We start from the raw sequence: 22,631 nt of genomic DNA, 5'->3' as shown, positions 1-22,631 counted from the left end.
TGCAACTGCAGTTACTCCTGTACATAACCATCTTACACTTTGACCATTATTCAAGGTTATATAGCTGATTAAACTTCATATTCTTAACTCACAGGTCTGTTTGTGTACTTTGTTGATAAAACACATCAAAAGCATAAAGAATTAGGATCTCATGCAACAAAAGCAATAACACACAAAACCAGGCAATACCTGAGAAACTGTATATTCACAGAAGCTTATGGAAGAAGAAAAAAGGCAGCTGTAGTTCAGGTTATTAGTCAGTCTTTCAAAAGGGTTTAAGAGCAGCTATTCAGCATGACGTTTAAATTTAACATCTTGAACTATTTCTTGCAGCTGTATTAAAAGTCACAAAAAGTGACAAACTAAAAAGCAAGAATATTATATGAGTTTCAAGGGGTTTTTATCTAAGAATCTAAAATAAGCCACTGCTGTTAGGACTGAGGGGTCTTCATAATAAATGTCAAATTCAAAATGACCACACAGAACTCAGTACCAAGATGCACTGCAGAGAAGTACGACAGAATAAAATACTATCATCTTATCTTGATGCAACGGAAGTTGTACTCAAAAACTGAGATGATCTTTAGAGCCCTGACAGGGCTCTAACAGTATGACTCTATGCATTACTTGGATTATTTAACTGATCAACCATAATAGCTCCAGCGTACCACGTAAATATGTATTTAGGGTCTTTTAAAAGAGTGTATTTTGACTCATTATTGTATAACAATTAGCATAAATCCTCCTTAGCTCATGGATCATTAACCTGAAAGAACATAATGGCTCTTTCCAAGACTAAGGTCCATCATGTCATTTTGGTTGCTATGCCTAGAGATTCTCCAGTTGTGTTGTCTTATATACCTGGAGTTTCTGCACAAAAACTTTCATTCTAGAATGTGCTACGTAATGCCAGAGTGTATTATACTTTTTTTTTTTCCTATGTGAGAGACACACATATATGGATGATACTCTTTGAGGAAAATCAGGCATGTGACTGTTTTCTAAATTAATGCTCTGAAATCTTCCGGAGTGAAATTCCACAGAGTATTTTCCCAGATGAGAAATTCAGATAGGCTTCAAGATATGGTACTGAGAACATCTTTGCTGTTGTAATATCAGTGTATGTTTTAAAACAAATATCAGCTATTGTGTTTTCATGCATAGAGTATAGAATGTATACTCTTCAAATTTATTTCTAACCCAGCAGTATTGCTCATGCTCATTCAAAGATTGTATTTATTTTATAGCAAGCATTTAAGGAAGAAACAAAAAATTACATACTGACTAAAAATAAATATAAAAAAATAAAATCATTGATCATGAAAGTCACACATACGTATCTTACCTGAACTAGGCTTAGATACATTCGTGTATAAGAGGGGAGTGGAAAAATATGGACTACTCCTATGCTTGAATTTACATTGTTAAAAGTCACTCTCTGGAAGACAGATTTCAGTTTATTTGTAAAAAATCTCCCTCATCCTAGGAGAAAGTTCACAAACCACCTGACAGTAGGAAGCAGCAGCAAAGGATGCCATAAGTAGTGTTCTCCTTGTACTCCTCTATCACACCTATATGAAGGTTCAGTCTCTTGAAATCTACTAAAAGACTAAGAAAACTATTGGTATCATAGAATTATAGAGTCATAGAATGGTTTAAGGTGGAAGAGACCTTAGAGACTAACCCCTCTTCCATGGACAGGGACGGCTTATCAAGGATTCCTCCTATGAGGAGGCTGAGAGAGTTGGGGTTGTTCAGCCTGGAGAAGAGAAGGCTCTGAGGAAACCCTATAGCACCTTCCAGTATCTAAAGGGCCCTATGAGAGGGCTGGATAGGGACTTCTACAAGGGCATGTAGTGATAGGACAAGGGGTAATACCTTTAAGCTGACAGAGGGTAGCTTTAGATTAGATGTTAGGAAAAAATTCTTTACTGTGAGGGTGCTGAGGCACTAGAACAGGTTGCCCAGAGAATTTGTGGATGCTGTATGCATAGCTTTTTCCCCTATCTAAAACTAGTGAAAAGAGCATTTCAGTGAGACACTTTAAACAATACTCTGACAACAGAGTTCCTTTCTTCCTCTAATAATAAAGATTGAGGAAGCATTTCTGGAAAACACATCTCATTCCTGAGAGATATAAGCCCCTCTCTATACGCAAGCATATAAGCACCTTTGTGCTCTGCAAGAACATTATCACCACTGTTACAAGACCTCATGGTAATTGTGCAACGTCCCAGTCCTGGCCTGTGAAGCTCATTGTTTGAGTTTGTTATGTCAACCAGAGGTTGGTACCAGAAGTGTGGTATGAAACATAGTTTAAACACAGCACAGGAAAACAGCAAACACTTTGAAGATACAGAAGGAACTGAAAAGAGAGAATGCTGTAATTCAAACAACTCACTTGCCGTCAAGTTTAGCTTACAAGCCAAAAGGCTGTTACTGCTTTAAGAAGCAGCAGTTGAGAAGAGGAAAAATATCCAAGAAGCAGAAGGTGCCTGCTGTCATTTGGGAAAGTAGTGCTCTTCCTCCATTGCACAGTGCTTAGAACAGGCACAAAAACCAAGGATCACAAACTTAAAACAGGACAAAAATCTAGAACTGGAAACTGGGGAGAATTGTCAGAATCAGAAAACAGGAGAGCAGAAGAAAGAATGTGTCCAATTAGTTCTGCCTTCCCTTGCTGAAGACTTCTTGAGCCTGATCACTTCAGCCTAAGACCATCAAGGACCACAGCTATCAGTGCTAACCACATGTCTCCAGGTCATGGCATCATACACTTCCATAAAATTAAATAAACAGTTAAGAACTCTTTTGAATATGCAGCAGCAGCAGGTATTTATAATGACTGCATTTGCTCATTGCACACTTATTTACAGTGATAGGATTGTTTGTAACAGAAAAAAAAAATCAATCTAGTAAAACCTTGGTTTATAATTTAAATCTGATTCAATTTAATGGTTTCTAATTCCCCTCACATACATACATACATACATACATTCAGTTGCAACTGCTTCTAAAAACAGATAAAGATCTGGCAACTTTTTGAAAAAGAAAACCAAGGGAGCAACAGGCAACTTTCCCCAACCCTCCTGCCCACAGTAATAGCCAGAATAATAGCTTTTCTGAGGGAAGCACAAAGAATGTAAGTTACCATAGCTTGAAACCATGACACTTCTAAATGCCATGTTTTTTTGCAACAGCACTTATATATGCCAGACTCTCACTGATCAAAACCTGAGTAATCCCACATCATATCAGAGAAGATGAATTAACAAACCTTTCACCAAAAAAAGAATGACATCATGAAATAGCAGTTGATAGTTACCCAGATCTCATGGGTAATAACGTCTCTGGCAGGACTTGGATCAATGGCAAAAAAGACAAACAGCTTAAGTAAAACTTTCATCACTAAAGGGTAACGAAGGGAGAAACTGCCAGCTCTAGAGTCTGTGGAAAGAACACAATCGCATGATACAAACTGTACCTACTCACTTTGGTATGTACTCGGATAAGATTAAGGATGTAAAAACCAAGAAAAACAAAAAAGCATGCCCAAAGGAGACTGAAACGAAGTCAAATGGACACTGAACAGTTTTCCATAGCACATTCTTCCAATACTTTTAAGAAGAAATAAAGGGAACTATCAACTTCATGTTCAGTTTTTAGGGTTTAAACACACAATGGTGTTAAACATTATTTCACAGAATCACAGGATATGCTGAGTTGGAAGGGACCTACAAGAATTATCATACAGGGCCCTCCTGGCCCTGTACAGGACCATCCCCAAGAGTCGCACCATGTGCCTGAGAGTATTGTCCAAATGCTTCCTGAACTCAGGCTTGGTGCTGTGACCCCCACTGCCCTGGGGAGCCCATTTCAGTGCCCAGTCATCCCCTGGGTGAAGAACCTCTTTCTAATAACCAACCTAAACCTCCCTGACACAACTTCAGGTCACTCCCTGGTCCCGGCACTGGTCACCACAGAGAAGAGATCAGTGCCTGTCCCTCCTCTTCCTCTCACAAGGAAGTTGTAGACTGTGATGAGGTCTCCTCTCAGTCTCCTCTTCTCCAGGCTGAACAGAACAAGTGACCTCAGCTGCTCCTCACACAGCTTCCCCTCAAGGCCTTTCACACTCTTCATTGCCCTCCTCTGGATACTCTCTAACAGTTTTATATCCTTCTTATATTGTGGTGCCCAAAACTGCACACAATATTCAAGGTGAAGCCGCCCCAGTGCAGAGCAGAGTGAGACAATCCCCTCCCTCAGCTGGCTGGTGATGCTTTGCCTGATGGCCCCCAGGACACAGTTGGCCCTCCTGGCTGCCAGGGCACTGCTGACTCATATTCAACTTGCCATTGACCAGGACTCCCAGGTCCCTTTCTGTGGCACTGATTTCCAGCATCTCATTCCCCAGTCTGTATGTTCATCCAGGGTTGCCCCATCCCACGTGCAGAATGTGGCATTTTCCCTTGTTGAACTTCATATGGTGATTGCCCAGTTCTTTGATTTATTGAGGTCCCCTCTGCAGGGCCTCCCTGCCCTTGAGGGAGTCAACAGCTCCTCCCAGTTTTGTGTCATCTGCAAACTTGCTTAGTGTCCCTTCCAGTCCTGTGTCCAAGTCATTTATGAAGATGTTGAAGAGCACAGTGCCCAAGATGGAGCCCTGTGGAACCCCACTAGTGACAGGTTACCAGCCTGATGTCACCCCATTCACTATTACCCTCTGTGCTCGACCTGTGAGCCAATTGCTCACCCACCACATGATGTGTTTATCCAGCTGTGTGCTGGACATTTTGTCCAGAAGGATCCTGTGAGAGACATATCAAAATCTTTACTGAAATCCAAAAACAGTACACCAAGTGGCTTCCCTTGATTAGCTAGGTGGGTTACCTTGTCATTTAATCACCTCTATAGGTGCACAGTTTGCCTGAAACACTTAGTCAACTATATAAGCATCGTGCTCAATTAAAAAAAGAAAATCTTTATTTAATATAATAAAATAAAAATAGTAAATGCAATTTGTCATTTTTCCTGCAAATTTCTGCTGATTCCAGTCTGCTGATTTTGAAGCTTCTCTCAAGGAACCATTTCCTATTCAAGGTCTCACTGAAAGTAATTATTTACAGGCATATTGGCAGTGTTACATGACTATTTTAAAAGTACATGACAGTATATATCCTGACATAGGAATTTCTACACAAAATTCCAAATTAAGGATTTCACCATTTCATTACCACAACTTTTAAACATCACTTAGAGATTCAAATGCTAATGTTGTACAGGATCTGTAAAGTGAAAACATTATTCCCATCCAAGAAATAAAAATAATAATAAAAAAATCACATACCCCAACAATCCTCTTCATAGCATCCAGCTTTGCAGAATCTTTACTGCTTTCCAACATTTGTTTTAGGTCTTCATTTCTACGGTAGAAAGAGTAAAGCATCAATTAGAAAAAATAAAGAATAAAACCAGAATACCATTTTTATATTCTTGCATCAATTCAGCAACTTAAGTTGAACCACTGCCCCTTCTTGTCCACTTTTAAATTGTATTTACTAACATGCTGGCCTAGTACAATGAAGTGTTTAGCAAAAGAATCTACCAGATTCTAACAATAATGTAACATCACACAACTTCAATCAGCTGTATGCTCAACCTTGACTGGAATCCGGTTGAGGTCTTGAGACAGAAGAGCTTAGTTTAAACCAACTCAACTCAACTCAACTCAACTCATTCCCTTCTCCCTCTTTCCCCAGTGAGGGCCAGATGCAATACCCGAAGGTTGACACGTTTGTGTTAAAATGTAGTATCAGCTAACATAAGTCACTGTAAAGCCCAATAGTAGACTTCAGTATGCTTTGAACTTCACTAAAAATCACACATATAACCTTTCATCTGCTTTTGTGGGTTGTAAAATGCCATTCCCTGTCATCAGGATTAAAAGCCTCAGATCTGCAGTATGTCTATGCTACAAGCCATATCATTAAGATAGCCTGATGATCACACATATATTGTCCAAGTATGTTTTACAGGTGAAATAAAATTCTCACAGAAAAATATCAAGTCAATAAGGATGCTCTCTTGTAGATACATCTCCTCATTAGCTGCCACTAGTAAGAAACCTCACCCTGCTTGGCATTTTAGATGCAAACAGATCACAGTCTAACTGCATTTATAGACAGCGAAAGTTTACAAAAAGAATTCTTTGAACAAACAGCCTTTTGTAGTGTCTGGATTAAGTACTAAAAAAATATGAAGCAAACAATGGCTCAAGAAGAGATGCCTGCAATACTCCAAAGAACTCCAAAAGCTTTCCAAACCCTGTGAGCTTTCACACATTGAAGGGCCTGGCACATCGGGTAGACCTTGGCTGGACACCAGGGGTCCACCAAGCCACTCCATCACTACCCTCCTCAAGCAAGATGAAGGTGAGAAAACAAGATGGAAAAAAACTCATGTGTCAAGATAATGACAGTTTAATAAAGCAAAAGAAAAGGCTGCATGTAGAAGCAAAGGAAAAAAGAGATTTATTCTCTCTTTCAGATCCACAAGCAATGTCCAGCCACCTCTCAGGAAGCAGGGCTTTAGTATACATAGCAGGTGCTTCAGGAGACAATCATAATAATGAATGCCCACCCCCTTCTCCTTAGCTTTTATTGATGAACATTCACCATACAGTATGGATTATTCCTTTTGTCAGTCAGGGTCAGCAGTCCTGGCTATGCATCCTTCCAAGATCTTGCCCACCTCCAGGCTACCAGTGAAGAGGGATATTGGAGAGACATCTTGACTACTGTGTGAGCAATGCTCAGCAGTAGCCAAAACACTGGTGTGTCATCAACTACCAAAAGAAAGCACAGCATGATGAAGGTTGCTATGGGGTAAAGTAACTCCACTCAGCCAAACCCAATATATCCAGACAAGATTTCAAAAGTGAATGTAAAACCTAAATCTATTCAGATTTATCACTCCCCTTAGAATTTGAGACAGCGAAGAAAAGAGGTTTAAGTCAAAGCCATAGTTAGTTACAATGAGACCAAATGTTGTCATCCATTCCTTCATAAATCCTTATAGAACATTTTTCCTAATTGTAAGGAAAAGAGTGACTCCAGACTCCAGTGGAGATCTCCTCATCTTTTCAAAGCCAATACTGCATCTATTTTGTGCCCTCCATGAGAAATCCACATCGCCCACATGTTTCAGTATATATCCACAAAATTAAGAACCACAACCAGATGGAAAAAAACCCCCAATCAACATTATTTCCTACCAAGCTCTCTTTATTCTTGCCCACAGAAATAGCTTATTTTGCTGACCATTCCTATCCACCTTGGTATAGGATACCAAGTAAGTCTCAGTTCTTTTAGGTTAGCTTGAAGTACCTTGCCTGAGACTTTGCTGTAGCTGGATACAGAAATTTGGAGACCCCTAATTCTTTCTGCTTAAGTCTTAATCCTTACCTGTGCAAGAATCTGTATGACACGGTTATCAAAGTTATGTAGCAAAAGTCTGGACTTGATTTACAAAGTTGTTTCTTATCCTATGCTCCAGCTTCCTACTGCTGTTGCAAACAATGGAATACATAAAAATTTTCTTAAGAAAGGATGTTCTTTGATGTTTGATCTCTGTATACTTTCAAGATTAATAAACGAGAAAGGAGATTTAATCCATGAAACAGATAGCAACTAACAAGCCAGCTTTACGTTACATCTAGGTGTTAAAAAGACAAATTACTTGTCCGTAGAATTGCCTTGTTAAGGGCTCGACATGTTTCAATTATCTCAGACCTAGCGGGAGGTTAACAAAGCTTGGGAAGAAGGATGTACCACTGACAGTGGACACAAAGAATGTAGAATTTATGGTTCACAAGGACATTTGGCAGAACCCCCAAGATAAAGAAGAAACTAATAAAGACAACTCAGCAACAGTGCTGAATCAGCTCCAACTCGGTAAAAGGTAATTCTGCAGTGGGAGATTATGACTATGGCCCACCAACTCAAAAAATCCACCGACCCAATGGGAAAGAAAGGCTGAGCAAGTGGAGTAATTAACATGAGAAGCAAGAGAATCGTTAACCAACAGAAGACAGAATACTAATTAACACGAAAAAATAAGAATACGTCAACAAAGCAGAAAATGTGGAAAAAAAAAATTTGAACTTCAGGATCAAGTAGCAAAAACAGAGGAAGTTATACAAAACAAGATCCAAGTAGCTGCTGAAGATTTTCTCCCAGAATGTAACAAATATGAAGAAAAACGGAAAAGGTGAATTTAAGATGTGAAGACAGAAGAAAGGACTATTTAATGATAAAATGTACTTCTAACTGCTTATAGAAAATATCATACATTTCAAATTACAACATTTTGAAATGTTAACTGGAAAGACATAAACCAGAGAAACTAAGATAGGAAGACCTGTTTTCAGCCAGCCTTGCTTCCATAAGAGAAAAGCAGCAGGTAGGGAAAAGAAAAAAAAAAAGAGAAATTAAATTACAAGTTCTTGATGAATCCATTTGGAAATTAATTGTTACTTAAATTGATGGGTTGTGAGGGTTGTTTCAAATATTTTCTGACAAATTATAATCCAGGATTACCAAACATTAGGTACTTACAGAGTAAAATATTGCTCCATACATCCACATGGATCAGCAGCAGCAGCAAGCCTTTTTTCTTCTACAGTTAGATATGGTTTCAGTGTAACCTCAAAGTTTCGCCCCTTAAGAGCAGATTTAATAGTGCAAGACACCTCAACTATTTTACCCAACATTGTGGAATTTTGTTCCATTCTTTTAAGTGCAGTATTAAAACAAAAAAAAAAACCACACACAAAAATCAGTGTGCTCAATCAAGCTTGCCTTCCAAGAGTGAAGTCTACTTAAAAAAAAAAAGAAAATCTTATTATGTAACAGGATACCCACTCCCTTGCTGTTTTAACTTCTAGAAACAAATATCCTTCGCAGATTTCAAAGGTCATTTCCCTCCAAAAGCAACTCTTATCAGCAGCCTCAATGAACAATGGAAAAAGCAAATGCATTTCAGACTTTCATAATACAGTTTATTGTACAGTATAAAAATATTTCCATCTTTTCAGCATTAAGAAGATTTAAGGGAACTTCAATCCTTAAGTTAGATCCCTCAAAACCGAAAACATAAACGTAAGCATCACACTTTGGTTCATGTTTACATACTCATTAATTATTCGGAAATGACAATTCTTCAGTACAGAATGTTAGACAAATAATTTCTTTATCACTTATGTCCACTTGCCAGGAGTTCAGGAAAATGCAAGCAACTCTCCAGCTGCATCAACACCTTTGCCCCTCCCTGCTAAAACTTGGAGGGTAATTCTAGCCTTACAGAATTAGGTACATATTACAGATGATTGAAATATAAGCTTTATTACTTCAGGAGTAACACCTGGTTTAAAGAAGCCTAATCTGATAGTTGACGAATGATGCAGAGCTATACAAAGCAGGAAACTAATGGCTCCAGACAGAAGACATCAAAAAAAAACCCACCTCTGTTATAGTAAAAATAGTCTCTGAGCCATTTTCCCTAACAATAAGAAGAAAGAAAATGACTTTCCAAGAGCAAAATAGGGATAAACAAGAAGACTCTCACTTGTCTGCCCAATGACACATCTAAGAATGCAATGAGATTTCCCTGAGTTCCCGGCTCATAATCTAGTGCTTAACATCATGCAGCCCCACCATCCGAAACGCTGGAAGTTCAAAGCACTGCTATGGACTATAATTAGAAATATTATACTCATATACAACAGTGCTACGAAATATGATCTTTTACTATTGGTATAGCATCTACTACAAAAGGTAATGAGTCAATTATTAATATATTTAGAAATCAGTTCCCAGCTGCGTTTGTAATCTTTACCACCACAGGCTTGTATTCCTCAATACTAGAATTTGAAAGCTAAAGGAGTGCAAATTAGAAATGCAAATTCATCACCTAACTTTCTCTCGTAACGAGCATCACCTATGGCAGATCTGCAATGACACAACACGATGGGCATCACAAAACACATCCAGAATAATACGTTCTCCTCAAAACACTGGTTGGATGTTAATTCAATGAATCATGAGCAAGATGATTTCTAATTTTCTTCTATGTTTTCATATTTTATGATTGCGGCATTTAAGATACATAATACTTTTTTCCTTCTATCTCAAAATGCTGCTTTCTTAATACCTTTGTACCACTTGTAGATACAATAGAGGTATGGATATGATAGGACTGCCCTATTCCAATGCATCAAAATAAGAGGGGGTGGAGGGCGTGGAGATGTGGTGTGATAAGTGTGTGGAGTGCAGAGAACAAAAGAAAATAAAAACAAAAAACCACACTGGATTTTGAAATTCATAAGATTATACTGCCAAACAGCTTTAACAGCCTGTTATGCCAGAAAGCACCTTGACCACGTAACTCTCTATGTTGATTATGGCAAACAGAACTAGAGATGAACTCTGAATATGCCATACTATTGTCAGCACACACTTGGTCACTAAAACTGCTGTCTTGCTCAGGTTAAGACAAGGATTACAGATTCGATTGACCAACATTACCCACTTTCACAGAAAAAAACAAACAAACAAACAAAAAAAGGGTAGGCATAACTACACATCACTGAGGTTTACACACATTTGGCAGCAATATGAGCCCCTCAATTACTTTGTGTTCTCCTAGGAACTATGACAAACTTTTAATCATACTAAAATATTAATCCATAACCTGTGGCATGTCATTTGCCACTGCATCTACATATTCTGAACAATTCTTGTTAAGACAACACTTGTTCCACTCTGGAAAAATACACATTTGTTTTATTTTCTATTCTTTCTTAGGAACATTGTAAGATGAAACCCATAAAAGGTTTTGCTACAGTTCCAACATACCCAGTCACTTAAAGAAGTCACCCACTAATCATAAAGCTTTCTTCGTAAATAAGCAGAAGGTTCATGAGTATCAAAACTGAAACTGAAGCCCAGCCAGTAATGCAACAGAAACCTTGGGAACAGTTTTAATCAACTCTACGAAAGATGAATGAATTTTAAACAAATAAACCCATGGTGAGACAAAGGGTTTTCATAGATAAGGACAGCACTGGAAGAAAAGATACAGGAAATGGCAAACAAATCCTTGAAGCGAGCTTCTTGGTATTATGGCATAAGCTGTTATAGAACAGAAGTTACAAAAGTGCCACTCAGTTGAACTTTAACAATGCATTTCTTGTTTTACATTTTCCATCCGCTGCATACTTTCAGTTACACAGTAACAATTGCACTGTTCTTGTGTTCAAAGACTTTAGGAGACTTCAGTTGAGAGGACATGCTTTTAACCAAAGCATATTAAGAATTTTTTTTTGCCTTCAGCACAGCAAAACGTTCCAATGAAAAGTTCAAAATAAAATACTGTGAATGTTATCAGGTTTGAAGCAGAAAATCCACACTGAGAGAGCAGCTTAACCTTTTGCCCTGGCACCTGAGTAGTAATGAAGTCCTGTGTAGTACTAATGAAGTCCCATGTTTCCCCACAAAATTTTAAAAAAATATATTTTTTTCTTACATTTTACTGGCACTGCAAAATACTCAAAATAAATTGGCTTATTTTAGGACATGCTATTGCGTAAACTCTAAATTAGTTTAAATTTAACATTTAAAGAGGAACTACAAATTGATTTCAGAGCCATAAAACTTGGAAGCTAAATTGACAGGAAATACATGCTACCATATGAGTTTACTTTTGCTGTTCATTGGGAATTTTCCTCTAGCAGGAAATTAAGAAACCCGAGTTTCGCTGAGTTTCAGTCTACACCACAAACTGTTTGAATGACATCTTGTGGTGCTGTTAAGTATTGCCATCCTCTTCCATTATAGCACTGTATTTACTGCTAATTCACAACACAGTATTCAACTATTACTTCAAGGAAGACCCAAGTCATATGGCTACAAGTGTAGCTGTTCTATGGTTTAAAGAGATATTGAGATAAGAAGTAATTTATTTGCTTTCAGCCATTCCTAATTTTTCAATCTGAAAAAGAAACACACTACCCAAAAAGCAAACTTGATAGTTTAAAGGATAGCCTGCAGAGATGTGAGGAAAACCAGGATAACTATAGTATCCTCTAAGGCTGAAAGTCACAGAGAACAAGACCAATTATGGTATGAGCAGCAACAAAATTTAATTCATTTAATTATTGCTTTGCCAATAGTTCCTCAAAGTACTTGCAATCTGGATGGTTTAAGTATAGTCTCATCTTTCTGAGAGAGGAAACAGATAGAAAAGTGTAAAGTTAAAACCTGAGTAAAGCATCTTCCCAGTTCTCTGTTGAGAACCTGTAGTACTTGAACAGTGCTTCAGCAGCTCAGTGCATGAACACCTGTAAGTTGCTGCTATCATCACTGTCAATGCAGAGATGTAAACTACCTACATTTCAAATGCTCTAACCAGGTGGCAGCTAGTATGACAAAGCAGTTTGAAATCCTTTCTGGATCTGATTGCAATTTAATCTAAGATTATCTATTGTCAGTAGAGTAGTAACAGACACTACTTCACCCAGAAACAAGAAAGGCTGTCTGAAAGGATGAAAAGTATCAATCTTGTAATTCCACTGCCTACGACCTCTTCTGATAGTGCTCACACCACTGAAACTGCAAGGAAACTTCTGCTAGGGAGAAATCTTCCTTGGTGGAAGATATCAGTTTCCTGAAGGCTGAGAATCTGAGGTGGTGCTGCCACTTAAGTGGTTGTGTCAACTTACAGCCTGTCTTGAGGCAAGTGATCAGTGTTTGTAGACATTTGTAGATCACTTTGCAGCATTGGGTAGTTGTAAAGGGATTATAGGGAAGTGAGAAGCAGTATCACAGAATATTCTGAGTTGGAAGGGACCCACAGGATCATCGAGTCCAACTCTTAGTGTTTCCAGCTTTCCCAAAAATGGTGGAAAAGGTTTCTTTTAAAGATACCACCACAAAGCTGGTGTTGTCACTGACAGAACCAGTGTTAGTATATTTACATAGAAGTACATGACATTTCAGAAACCCTGTTAAAGAGCATTACAATGCTGTTCATCTTCTGGCAGGATGCCAAAAGAATTCTGGTTTCCTTCCAGAAACAAAACTACCAAAGGGTGGCACAGACAAGGATAGCCTTCAAAAAGCAGAACTAAGAAAAAGTGGAATTTCTTGCAAGCATCAGCTTTATAACAGTTATAAAAATGTGTATTTAATACCACTCAAGATGCAGATCAAAGCAAGCATCTAAAGCAAATATATGACAATGCAATAAATATGCAGAAACCACAGTGAAGACCTTAAACTATAAAACTTGCCTGAGAAAATAAAAAAGCCTCAAAAATGTAATGACTACATTACAGACTACCATAGCAAATCAACAGTTCATTGCTTGCATCCTCATATGTGCCAAGTGCATGGCAATAAGCATATATTCACTCTGTGTCATTCCCATCAGATCTGACAGATTTCATCTGGAGAAGTGTTCTGCAATAGTATTGCCCACGTTTGTACACTGCACTTAGTACCTATCCTGGTACTGACTAGAAGGTTCAGATTTTTGCTGGGTTGTACATCCTACTGAAACTGGCATATCGCCACATCAGTGGGCATAGGGCCATTTTAACAGATGGGAAAAGAAAGTAGTTGTGCCAATGAGATAGTGGATGCATCGAGTTTGAATATTAGAGCTGGAGTGTCCTCCAAGAATTTCACAAATGGCAATTCACAATCTCTCCATGACTGGTTGAACAGAATATGCCAAGACAAAACTAGATCAATTTAAGATTCCAAGAACACCTCTGGCAGGCTGAAAGTTGAAAAGTTCTGAAAGTTGAAAGCAAGCTTTTAGCTCCAATGAGTCTGGAAAAGTCTTCAGCACAGAGAATTGGGCAATGAGTATCTTAATGAAATCACCACCTTCAGCTCTCTGCAAAACATGCTTACAAAATCTCTGCAAAAAAAAAAAAAAGGCTTTGCAGCCCTGATGAGTTTTCTGATGAATGGCTCAACAAAACACATAAGCCAGATTTGCAACAAAAAAAAAAGTCTAATAAATTACAAATGTATTTTGCTTGGCGGGAATACAGTTTAAAGATGCAAATCAGTAAAGCTGAAAATGTGTGTTATAAATTTTGCCATCTGCTTCAATATTGTACTTATCAATTGATATCTAATGATGTTACTCCTGTGGTTCACCTCTAAGTTTTAACATTTTGTTCAGAAAAAGCAATAGCTAGTTTTATTGCTGAAACTGTACTATTTCCAAGAACCAAACATTATTATACTTCAGTTTTATATGCAGGTAAATTTTGTTTAAAACGCAATTAATATAGATGAAAATCCTCTGTCCACCTGCAATTAACTGTAAGTAGTAATAGCTGCACCCTAATATAAGCAATTAACAGGGATTCTGTGTACTAATTAGCTCTCCAGTTACTATTAGAAGTTGGAAGGTAGTTAAGAGTTTTTACTCCTCCATATAGAGCAATAATAATGTAAAATGAATAATGTAACTATAACAATATTCTATTATCTCAGGTGATGTGCATCACATGGTACTTCTCTACACTATACAGATTATTTTGAGAGTCTTCCAGTGCTTATTGCATGGATTCCATTTATCAAGAACATGGAGAAATAGCTCGAGGCCCACAGGCTGGATTCGCTTATCCATAAGATTTACATTACCCATTGGCTCTTACAAATTTTCTGCTGAAAACTCTTGTTATGGGCAAAAACAGTCTGCACTTGTCTGCAGACTGTTTCCATTATTCTGGTCACCAAAATCTGACCCTTTTTCTCCTTTTTTCAAACATATGGGACATGATAAGGATTTCAGCTGAGTATTTCTACTGAAATGTGAAAAACGAAACAGGACAAATGATGTATATTAGGTCAACTTCAGATTTCATCTTTAAGTCTACTAATACTTATTTGTGCCTCTGTGCAACTTGTCATAGGCCCTGCTGCAAGATTAAAACCAGCTTATCCTAATATACAATTTGTTTATTTCAGAAGCACTGTGGTTTACTTCCTCTTCATGGCAAACAGTAGAAGACAGACACACAAACAGAAGAGTATGGAATTTTTTTAAAGAAAGGGTTTACAGTAGTGTCTTGATACTTATACATTAACTGCATGATATTGTTACAATTAACTCCAACAGCCAAGTGCAAAGGTCTGATCCAACTGTCACTGCAGTAATGTTCAGGGCCATATATTACATATGTGCCCCTTTGCTGAGAAGGAGTACTTCTCGTATCATCAGTAGGTCTAAGGAAGAATTCCCACTTCCACAGCAACAAAAAAAGCACTGAAACACCACAATGACATCAGATATAAGCATATCAGCAGTGATGAATGACAATCAAGAGAGATCAGCAAACAACCTCTGAAAAGCCCTAACAGTAATTTCTTTTCACCACTGGAATATTCCACTATCCCCACACTTTCATGTGCAAGAGGGAGGGACACATCTAGGACTTCTCTGTACTTCCTTGTATTGTTTTTTCATCAAGTTTTGGGCTATTACTAGAGTGAACTATTACAAATATAACCTATATGCTTGATGAATTATTACTGCATTTTCCAGAGTGCAACATCATCTGCTTTTCTAATAGTAACCCTCAATTGCAGTCCAGTGGCTTTTTCACATTACACAAATTTCATCATCTTCTCTGCACAGTGTCTGTTCCTCAGCTACCCAATCCATACTCACAGCTTAACAACACAAGTCTGAGTCATGGATAACTTCCTATTTCAGCAAGATTTTTTTTTGTCAGCTACAAAAGACCACTGAGATCAATGCCTGCTGTGCTCACAAGTAATTCCTTTAGAGGACAGACATTCTCCCTGTTCCTGTAAGTTTCAGAGAAAGTCTGGGGGAGCAATTAATTAATAAGACATTCACACATATCACAAGCTATTCTGTTTCTTCCATACTGAAGGACAATCATATACATACGCACGTACAAAATATCTGAGGACCCCAGAGCTGTATTTCCCCATGATCACTGGGGAGCCTTGGGTAGAATTAGTCACTTCAGCTTCCGCATCTAATAAAACAGGGAGCTATACTTCACTTGCAAAACAATCTGCAAAACAGTCTGAAGTTTATGAGTTATGTAGAGAATTATGGCCATGACCAACGATTGGGGTACCCCCCTCTGTGGAAAGAAGAACATCGCAAAATGATGATTAAGAAATAAAGTGCAAAGTTGTTTCTGTGGAAGGGGACAAGAAAAGGCAGGTGCAAACAACATAGATGAGCTACAGCTGATTTACAGAGGGGCATCTATGCTAGAGCATTGAAAAAAATCAATTGGAACAGAATGAAAAAGCAAAGAATTTAGTGGAATAGAAGGGGTAGAAGAAATGCGATTCATCTAGCAAACTGAGAAGGCCCATCAGCTGCTGATTCACAGACCTAAGCATCAGAGTGACAGCAGCTTCATGTTGTTGTGATTTACTTTGGTGTGGCACACAAATAAATACATCAGTCGAGGTTTCTAGAGCATGAATGTTCTCTTTGTGCAAAACAATCAAACTGAAGAAGTAGCAATTGATTTTCTAATGTACATGAGACCTTAGTTTATGGTGCTTTTTATTGGTTGCTCTTGGAATAGATTTCCAATTTGTTGCAATTGTCCAATTGCAGCTTAGCAAACCTTTTGATCCCTTCATTTGGACACTCTTCCTCTCCAATCCACTTTTTCTTGAAGAAGATGAAAGCTCTCTGTGCCAGTGCACTTGGCTGGGGCCTTTTTTTCCCCTTCTCCATTTCCTCATTTTGACTTCTGACCAAGATACTGTTAGCACTGTTAACACCCACTTCGAGCTGGCCACCTCGCCCTGAACAACTACATTTCCAACTACAGCCTCCACAAATACTTTTTTTACAAGCACTTTTATATATATAAATATATATATAAATACATTTGAAGGCAAAGTTAAGATAATTCCAGGGTGGTTAGCTGTCGAAACAGAGGAAAAACGATAAGCAGTATTTCAAACAAACCAACTGAAAAACTTTACAGCTAACCCACTCCCACTTGCACACCTTAAACGTAAGCAAGTGAACTTTTCCGCGGAGTCACGAGGGGGGAAAGTGGGAGGCCCCTGGAGCTGCCCCTGCCCGTGGGATGGCCCGCCAGCCCAGCACCGCCCGAGCGCCCACGGGATCGTCCACCCAGCGCCCGCACCGAGCCCTCTCCCTCCCTTACTTCTTGGTGTCGCTGCTAAAGAGCCCGAAGGCCGCGGGAGCCGAAGGGGTCACGGTGGGCGCCGCTTCCTGCGCCAGCTCGGGCGCCGCCTCTCCCCCCTGCTCGCTGTAAGCGAGCCCGTTGCCGGACATGGTGATGGTGGATGGTGATGGTGTCGCCGCTCTCGCCCCTCGCCCCGCCAAAGTTGCCGGCGCAGCTCTCACACACAGACGCGCCCCGCAGTCAGTCACACCCCTGACAGCTCCGGCGCTCCCCCCGGAAGCTCCCCGGTCACGCGGCGGGGGGCGGGCACAGCCGGGAGGGCGGGGCGGGAGCGGCCGGGCCCGGACGTGGCGGCCCTGGGGCCGGGGGCGGGGGTTGCGCAAGTACCGTGTGCCGAGTTGTGCTTCCCAGCCCTCCCTCCACTGCGCCTTTGGCGCAGCCCTTTACAGTACGAAGTACGATCTGTGGCAGTGATCCGTGCTTCTCAGATACTCGTGTCCGCTCAGATACTCGTGTCCGCCTCACGCTGATCCCCACACTCACGGTAGGAGTGGGGCGGCCCTGACTGACAGCAGCTGTTTACATATGGGAGGCCAAAAATGTAGAAGGATAATTAGAAGTCGTCTGAGGAAAGTTTCTCCTAATTTGTTTTTACAATCTTGTTTTCCTATGTTCATCTTTCCCCTCTCCCCGTAGTCTCTGAGGAATGATCCGTGTTCATTAAAACGCCCTTCTGTCCATCTCCTGACATATATTAGTGGAGTGCAACCTTTTCATCCTTAGAAGTAAACTCATTTCTAAAAGGTTATCTCTTCACAATCAATACTTTTTATCTTGCAGACGAAAAAAAAGGGGGGAGGGAGGAAATGGATTGTCATGGTATATTTCTGAAGCAGCTTTTTGACTTGCTTGTCTTTCAGCTTGCTTGTACTTTTCTGATTGAAACTGAGTCATTACCAAACAAATAAATTTTACAAAAAGAGTTACCAGTACAGAATTTATTAAGAGTGTGGGACTGCTATAAAGGTAGTTGTCCTCAATAGTTGCCTTCTACGGATTTGATTTTCTTTTATGATCTCTCACGGCTTTTCTCTGTGTAGCACTGTCTCTTGAAAGTCATGGTTTAGGGTGCAAAAGTCTCAGGGTGAATGTTCTTGGCCATCTACATTTTACCTGTTGGTTATTTCGACTTCCATTTTTGTCCTGCCTTTTGCATTGTTTACAGTAGCAACCATCATAGTTTTCTTTCCCTGTAGAGGTAAATATCTCATTGTTACTACCATAAACAGTCACAGTAACTGTTGATGCTCATCCAGTGATGTGACTTGGGGCAGACACCTCATGTTACTCAACAAGCTGTAATTTTTTAATTCCAACAAACATTAATTTTCTTAGGCTTTATGAAAACAGTTACAGAAGATACTTTGCAGCATTTTTTACCAAGTTATATACACTTTGTGTGGATTTTTTTAAGCTGAACTGTGCTGCCAAATGTTTATTGGGTGCCCTCTTCTGGCTCCGATTATTAGTATGCTATTTGACATGAAAAAGGAGATGCGTTGGTAAGGAAATTATTTTTTAATGGAATTTGAGCTCTATATAACAGAAATGTCAAGCTATTAAAAGCTGTGCTCATATTTTCTATATTGCTAATAGTTTCTGATATACCCAAAATGTGCTGGTGTTGCAGATCCTGCACAAATGTGTAAGACTTTTGACTTGTAAATGTCATTGATAAAGGATAAGTAATGATACAATACAAAGTTCTAGTAATACAATTTTTCATTCAGTAATGATTTAGAAATCTGATGTATAATAAGTTATTTTAAAATTAAGCATCAAGAACTCATTCCCTAACCTGGAATGAGTTTTCAGTCTGTGGCATGAACTCAGCTTCTACTGTTCCTGAATAGTTCGGGAAACTCTTACACAAATGAGAAAACTAATGAGTCTGAAAAAAACTTTGATCTGCCTCTCCCCAAGAGAATCAAGATTTGGGACTGTAATGAAAGCAAATGAGTGGTTTTTCAGAAGTACTGGTTCTCCATTCCTTCTTGGCAGAACTGGCTACCGTATTATCCACAGGAGCTGCTCACAGTGATATTGGAACAGGTTTTACTGGTATCAAATGAATATAGCATCCTACTTTTCTCTGTATCTGAAGCACAACACCCTTCAAAAGTATACCTTCTTACTTCTGCAGCATGCAGCATGTATCATGTCCCATGCTGCAAAAAAACCAATATACAACAAAGTAAGTCCCTGTCCAAGGAGATCACAGAACCACACAGAATCATGGAATGGTTAAGGTTGGATGAGGCCACTATAGGTCATCTAGTCCAATCTCCTTGCTCAAGCAGGGTCCCCTAGACCAACAGTACTCAGGCATATTTGCAGGCAGCTTTTGAATACCCCTGGAGAAGGAGACTCCACAGCGTCTCTGGGCAACCTGTTTCCAGTGCTCAGTCACCCACACAGTGGAGAAGTTCTTCCTCATGTTCAGGTGGAACTTCCTGCATTCCAGTTTCCACCTGTTGCCTCTTGTCCTATTTATTGCTCAGTACCACTGAGAAAAGCCTGGCTCCATCCTTCTGGCATCATCCCTTCAGATACTTACATACATTGATGATGTCCCCTCTCAGTCTCCTCTTCTCCAGGCTAGCCTAAACCAGCTGCCTCTACCTTTCCTAATAAGAGAGGTGCTCCAGTCTCCTCATCATGTTTTTAGCCCTTGCTACACTCACTTCAGCAGCTTCGTGTCTCTCTTGTCCTGAGGAGCCCAGAACTGGACACAGCACTCCAGGTGAAGCCTCACCAGAGCTAAGTAGAGGGGCAGGATCAGCTCCCTCAACCTGCTGGCAATGCTCTTCCTAATGCAGCCCAGGACACCACTGGCCTTCCTGGCCACAGGGCCTCACTGCTGGCTCATGAACAGCTTTTTGTCTACCAGGACTCCCATGTCCTTCTCCACAGAGCTGCTTTCCAGAAGGTTGGCCCCCATCCTGGTGCAGGGGGTTATTCCTCCGCAGATGCAGGACCCTGCACATGCCTATCATTGGACACAGTGTCAAAAGCAAAAGCCTTGCTTAAGTCCAGATAGACAATATCCACTACTTTCCCCTCATCTGTCCAGGTAGTTGTCTCATTGTAGAATGCAATCAGGTTGATCAAGCATGACTTCCCTTTGGTGAATCCATGCTGACTACTCCTGATAACCACCTTGTCTTCCACATGCTTAGAGACGGCCTCCAGTATGAGCTGTTACATCACTTTTCAGCAACTGAGGTGAAGCTGACTAGTACGACCAGTGATGGATGACCAGGTGGACGACATGATAGTTCCCTGGGTTGTTCTTCTTGCTCTTTTGAAGACTGGAGTGACATTTGCTGTCTTCCAGTCGTCAGGCTCCTCTCCTATCTCTACAGCCATTCAAAGATAATTGTGAGCGGCCTCGCTTTGGTGTTCATCAACTCTCTCAGCACTCATGGATGGATACATCCTGTCAGGGCCCATGGACTTGAGGGTGTCAAATTTGATTAAATGGTCTCTAACCCAGTCCTCCTCCAAAGGAAAGTCTTTCTTTCTCCACACCTTCTCCCTGGTCTGCTGGGTCAGGAGTTCCTGAGGGATGGCCTTGGAAGTGAAGGCTGAAACAAAGGAGGCAGGCAGTAAATCTGCCTTCTCTTCAACCTCTGTCACCAGGTTCCCTGTTCCATTCAGTAGCAGGCTCACATTTTTCCTAATATTCATTTTGTTATTGATGCATTTGAAAATAAAATATGAATAGAGCGTGGAATTAAATAAGAAAAGGAGAAAGTTCTTTTAGAAATCGGAATGAACAAAAAGGGGAAATGAAGTCTCGGAAATCCATGATGGCTCTTTCATTGATCACAGAAGATAAAAGTCTTAATCAGAATGTAATAGGATCTGGGGGAGAAACATAGGAGAGTCTCTTACTGGAGGAGAAACAAAGGGAGAAATTAAATGCACAATGCCTAGAAATTATTATTCTTCACATTCTCCTAAGGGTGAAACACTTGCATTACTTATCCTAACAGATTTTTTTAATATATGATAATTTATAAATAGTTTCTGGAAAGAACATAATGAACTGACTGAGGATATGGTCTGTAAGCAATTGCTACACTCAAGTGCACTTGTATATGAAAGGGGTGAAAAGGTCCATAAATTATTTTCCTGGCAGACCAAGAATGAGCAAGTTGAAATAAGATCTTGGAAATAGTACTGGATACACAGAAAATAATTTCAGACAAGGGAAAAAAAAAAACAACTCAGCCTTTTTTTGCCAGAGAGTCCCCTTCCAGTCAGATCAGACCTCTCCTAATCTGGAACTCCGAAGGCCATGGAAATGTATGTTCTCGTTGAACAATATCTCTGTCTTGTCTTGGAATAAGATAAGGGTTTCTCAACACCCTACAAGTGCGATTCTAATGTTAACTCACTTATTTAGGTAAATAATCTGAAGGGATTTTCCTAAGATTAACTGGTATCTCTCAGATAAGAGGTCCTATTTCTCAAAAGAAATGTAGGAAATTCAAAGGAAAGAGAATTTATATTAATTTTTATGAAAATTCTGATTTTAAAATTATTTTTATAAACTTTCTGATTCTAAATTATTATTAAATTGATAATTATATTTGTTTTAATTATCTTTAATATTAAAATTAATGTTATTTATAGTTATGTTCATATGGTTACAATACATTTTAAATCATTTTAAATCAACTGTATGTCTGATATTTATTCTTTTTAGTTCCACTGAGTCACTGTAAAGTGCATTTTTTTCATACTTCTAAGAAGGAACTTCCTTAAAAGTATGTAAGAAAAGTAGAATTTTTTCATTTCTTATTTTAAGGACTAAAATAAAGGAAATATAATACACATTTATAAACTCTTGTTGTTAAAGCTATTTTGAATGTGAATTCACAACCCTTTTTTATAACATAGGCTTCATTTAAATATAGAACATTTATAATTGGCCCTGTTCAACACATCTCATGATGTATTTAACAAAACTTGAAATATTACAGAAAGGTCAAGATAAAGAATTACTTATATATGAGAAGGAAAGACCTGAATAGACTTGAGCTCTGTTGCCTAGAAAATAGACATTTGATAGAGATCAGTCTGGTTTATGATCTATATCTATAAAGTCATGAATTGCACAGAGAACATGACTCATTATCTCATCTGCTAGGCACCATCAAATGAAACTGGTATTGTAGGTCTGAAATAAAGGGATATTTTTCCTACAGCACAACTGAATATGGGGGTTTTTGCATGAAATATTGTAGATGCAAAAGTCTCCATGAGTTCAAAGAACAAGAAGACAAATTCATGAAAGAAAATATTATTAAATACAATAATAACATCT

At 39.1% G+C, this 22,631-nt stretch overlaps 1 protein-coding gene across 6 annotated transcripts in view; it reads right to left on the bottom strand.

The window, feature by feature from the left end:
• AP3B1 (adaptor related protein complex 3 subunit beta 1) overlaps positions 1–17,514 on the bottom strand; it is a 149,203-nt gene extending 131,689 nt beyond the window's left edge. The window contains exons 1-2 of one of the 6 annotated variants that reach the window (XM_064642434.1): positions 17,255–17,514; positions 5,348–5,423 (exon numbers count right to left, since the gene is read on the bottom strand). In XM_064642434.1, the coding sequence (XP_064498504.1) occupies positions 5,348–5,423; positions 17,255–17,385 (207 nt within the window). In that variant the 5' untranslated portion in view covers positions 17,386–17,514. Of the gene's footprint in view, positions 1–5,347; positions 5,424–8,615; positions 8,791–17,254 lie in introns of those variants that run through there. The other 5 variants (XM_064642435.1, XM_064642437.1, XM_064642436.1 and 2 more) reach the window with 5 other exon arrangements.
• Between the last annotated feature and the right edge of the window lie 5,117 nt (positions 17,515–22,631).

The sequence above is a fragment of the Pseudopipra pipra genome, chromosome Z (assembly GCF_036250125.1).
Source record: "Pseudopipra pipra isolate bDixPip1 chromosome Z, bDixPip1.hap1, whole genome shotgun sequence".
In the NCBI taxonomy this organism is placed as follows: Eukaryota; Metazoa; Chordata; class Aves; order Passeriformes; family Pipridae; genus Pseudopipra; species Pseudopipra pipra.
This window is presented reverse-complemented; position numbering and strand designations above follow the sequence as displayed.